We start from the raw sequence: 4,471 nt of genomic DNA on the forward strand, positions 1-4,471 counted from the left end.
ATATTAAAAACCCTTTATACATCAAAATATACTATTTACTACAAAAGGAGCATATTACAATATAGAAATGACAAAGGAAATTTATTTGTTACACGTTTTATTATTAGGGCGATGTGGAAGTTACTATGATTCATAAGCTAAAATAGTATGATATAAATTAACTTCTAGAGATAAAACTAATTATTCTACTAACCAAATAATTGAATTATTTTTTTATTTTATTGTAAAAAAATATAATAAATAATTATAATGAAGATAATTGAAAGAACTTATGAAGTGAAATTTAATATTTTGAACTAATTCATGATTTAGGATCAATGGAGTGAGGCCCAAGATGAAAGGGTTGAGCTGCAGAGAGCTCGAGTGCTGGAAGTGAATCGACACTTGGCGACGCTGACGGACCCCGGCTTGCCATTGCACATGAACCTGGCCGTTAGCCCACATTCTTCTAGTCTTATCGCTAGGTTGAGGCAGCAGAACCACCTTCTCACTCAGGTCATTACTACAATTATATTATTATTTTATTTATATAGATTTATATTCTCTCAAATAATCTATATTATTTATTACTAATGAAATTTTAAATTTAAATTAAAATACATCATTAGATTACTGATTTAATATATTGATTGTTTGAGAGTGGTTTATATTATTATTAACACAAATTTTAATGATTCACGTTTACTCTCAACTTTTTATTTTAAAAAACTCCCAACAATAAAATAAAAAATCTCACTAGCAATATCATCAATAAAAACTACTTATAATAATTTAACTAAATATGGAAATTATCTATAAATTGTAAATAATTATTAACTCAAAATTATATTACAAATCTTCCATATTTTTCGAAATATGAAGATGGTCACAAAATCACAAAATTTCACCCCACTTTGAAGAGCTTCATTAGAACTAAAAAGATACAAAAATGACTAAAATTATTTTGACATTGTAGGATAATAAGATACTTATCATTGTCTACTTTGTACTATAACTATTTTTATTTTTGTTCATCTGTATATAATATTATTTTCACTTATGTTTACATAATTTTTAATCCTACCTTAGATTACTTTTTTGTATCTTATTTTCTTACAATGTCAAAATATTTTTAGTTGTTTTTTGTATCTTTTTAGCCCAGTCTACAAAGTGGGGCAAAACATCAGCAAATAAATAGTTGTAAACTATTTTTTTGTTCTCTTTGACCGCATCCCCAACCATCTCCTATATATCTCAAATCTATGACATATCTCAAATATAGACAGACTTGTATCTATCAAATATAATGATTACTCCATACATTTATCGACTGTATTCTCAGACATTCTCATATCTCTCACTGTTATTTTGAGCTAAGTTGAATCTGTCTTATATCCGGAAACAATACCTTCTTCATGCATTTATATTCCAATCCTTATGAACCCAAAAACCATCCTAAATAATTGATCTCCTCATTCTGTGTTTATCCATCCACCTGTTAAATATAAGATTCCAACCTACTGATTTGTACATCCCTTCCCAAAGAACTACTTTCTATGAAAAATCATTTACAGTTCGAGCTACCTCATTTTGGGATTCCTTACTCTTATATATTCGTAAAGTTGCCTTCTTAACATCAATTATATATCTCTCTCCTTGATTATCAATCTTCTGTATATTTATAAATTATTAAAAATCAAGCTTGCGCAGTTATATAAGTTACTTTTTTTATCTAGTGTTGTTATTTCATTTATATAATTGTTATTGTTTTATTTAATTTTGTTCAACTTCACAAAATGTAGCCAGGCTAATGCTGCTCAAACTGTCGACAGTTATTCTCAGGGAACCAAGTGTCCCAGAATAAAGATTTATTTTTCATTTTATTTAATATTTTGTTATAATTGCAGTAAATATATGCAATTAAAAAAATTGTGTGTATTGAATGTAGGAGGTGAACAAGAAGAGCGATCGCATCACAGCTCTTGAACGAGAAAAAGCATCGTTGATCAGAGAACTATTCCACAGTCGAGCTCAAACGACCAGACCGTCTCGTGAACAGCCACAGGAAGCTGGTCCTTTTATGTAGTAGTATAAAAATTATAGGATTAGAAGTACTAATTATATTGGGTTGTAAAAAGTTCTGTCCTATTTCTAAATCAGAGAATTAAAAGAGTAGTTCACCTATCTGTGTTCATTTATATTTATTTTCAGAAAGTATGGATTAGTTGGCTTCAGTTCTGAGTGTCTATTCTTGTTTACCGAATAAAATTATCTTGAATGATAATTCAGAATCCAAGATGAATGTTTGAATGAAACTGTGGAAACCTAATGAAACGATCACTGAGAAAGCCTTTATATAGCCAGCAGAAAATGGAGCTGACTGTAGCTCAAGTGGTTGAGGAAAACTGTGGGGACGTCAGTTTGAATACGGCCTGAGGATCGACTTTTTTTCATTTCTGTGGCGGTCCCACAAAATGAAAACATTACCTCCCCATCACGGTTAGAATAGTTTGGTTGCCTCTAGATGCCCCTCGAAACTGCAGTGGTGCCGGTTTGATTCTGGCCTGGGTGAATTTACTTTTATTTTCAACTCTGGTTAGAATAGGTTGGTATAACCTGTAGAATTAACCCTCCCCCCATTTGTCAAAAATAGCCCAGATGGGAAGAGAGGGAGAGTGATCAATAAATATTTTCTTTTGTCAAAGAAATTCAAGTTTTTTTTTTTTTAATCTGGGATTGACAAGATACCCAAATGTTGGTTGAAGGTAGTGAAACACCATGGAGAATTTAAGGAATTGAATTTAATGTATATCTAATTTAGACAAATATACATTTTATAAAGTGGAGTTAAGACAGAACTTTTTTTTACAATCTAATATGATAGTTCAGATCATTATAAGTTTATACTTATTGGATAATGCTGAATTGTTTGAAATTCACCTTGAAAAATATCCAATTTGAGGTTAAGCTGTATTACGTATTTCTCAGCTTCCGAAAAAAAAAGAGATTTTCTTGTTGATGTTTCTACAAAAATTTTATTATATATAATTATCAATAAATTTTATATTTTGTAATTTATTGTTAAAATTAAGACGCTGAAACGTAATTATAACTCCTTGTTATTAATTTGATCTGGATAATTATATTAAATTATAATTATGATTAGGTTAAAAAAAAAGAAAGAAAAACTTGTATTTAAAAAGGATAAGATAAACTGAAAACTATACTGAAGCTAAGATGTGGAAATGGATTAAGAAGTATGCAGCTTCACCTCGCACCTTTTTAAAAACAGTATGTTTTTTTATACTGTGGAACCTTGATGTAATAAATCTCAAAAGGTTTTAAAAAAATTCATTTTATCAAGTGATTTGTAATGTTGAGGTGTTCATAGTATACCGTAGATAAATATGGGGAGAAGATGGCTGGGGTTCAGCAAATAAACCAAAACATATTTTTTTGTGTCGACGTTTTGACCTAAATTATCAGGTTGAAACATGGATCCAAATAAATAACTTTTCTAATGATGAGTAGATATTTGACCGTCGATAATATGTATGAGGAGAAGGGTGCACCTCCCAACCATCTTCTCCTCATATAAATAAGTTTTTGTTTATTTGCTGACCACACCCCCGACCATCTCCCAGATTCATATTGTAGATAATATAAATAAGATTAAATAGTCCAAACTTTATATCATCGAGGTTCACACTTTTATTGTATAACCTAATTAAAATTATTAATTTGTGTGCTATGTGCAATAATAAACACATTGTCATTGAAACATTCTACAAAACTAATCATACTATATGTTGTTAATTACAGTATATTAGCTATATACTGCAATTGCATATAAAATTTTTTGTTTACACTCTAGTGATAGAGTAATAGAGATATGTTCACTGGTTATTCTGAAGTTGGTTCGTTCATAATGCGATGGTAAATTTTATTTTTTCGAGGATATTGAATTTGTTTTATTCATCATGTAGAAATATATTTTTCATTGAATGTTATGGCTAGTTCAAGGGAATTTCAATAAATTTGTTATACCTAGGTTCCGCTACAACCTATAAAGTATAACAAAGATAATTTTTTAAATAGATAGTCTATTAGTTACTTTTCATTTAATAAATTAGTTTAGCCTATCTCTTATAAAATTTAGGCTTTTAGTTCATCTTCCACCTTCTTTTTTATTTTCTTCTTTTTAATTTATTCAAATTGTTATTGATTAAAAAATGTCTTCCATTATGTGCCTTCAACTTGACTTAAGTTTTTATAGTTCCATTAGTCCCTTCCTTAAATATTACTTTGAATGTATTCCTGGAACCAGGGTTACCATTAAGTAAACCTTAATTATGAAATCCTTGTTAATTCATTTTTTTTTATGTGTAATGAGAGACCATATGATTTGTCTGTCTTTACCATTGTTATTTCCGTCAGAATAACTATATACAGAAGAGTAGATTTAAATTTAGTTCAATTCCTTTTTTTTTTT

At 29.1% G+C, this 4,471-nt stretch overlaps 1 protein-coding gene across 1 annotated transcript in view; it reads left to right on the plus strand.

Annotated features, from left to right (window-relative positions):
• LOC106692832 (suppressor APC domain-containing protein 2) overlaps positions 1-4,235 on the plus strand; it is a 21,104-nt gene extending 16,869 nt beyond the window's left edge. Inside the window, exons 7-8 of the mRNA XM_067046430.1 lie at positions 313-495; positions 1,928-4,235. Of these exons, the coding sequence (XP_066902531.1) occupies positions 313-495; positions 1,928-2,065 (321 nt within the window). The 3' untranslated portion in view covers positions 2,066-4,235. The remainder of the gene's footprint in view (positions 1-312; positions 496-1,927) is intronic.
• Positions 4,236-4,471: the final 236 nt, after the last annotated feature.

Source organism: Halyomorpha halys, unplaced genomic scaffold (assembly GCF_000696795.3).
Source record: "Halyomorpha halys isolate HHAL.00 unplaced genomic scaffold, Hhal_1.1 Scaffold73.1, whole genome shotgun sequence".
In the NCBI taxonomy this organism is placed as follows: domain Eukaryota; kingdom Metazoa; phylum Arthropoda; class Insecta; order Hemiptera; family Pentatomidae; genus Halyomorpha; species Halyomorpha halys.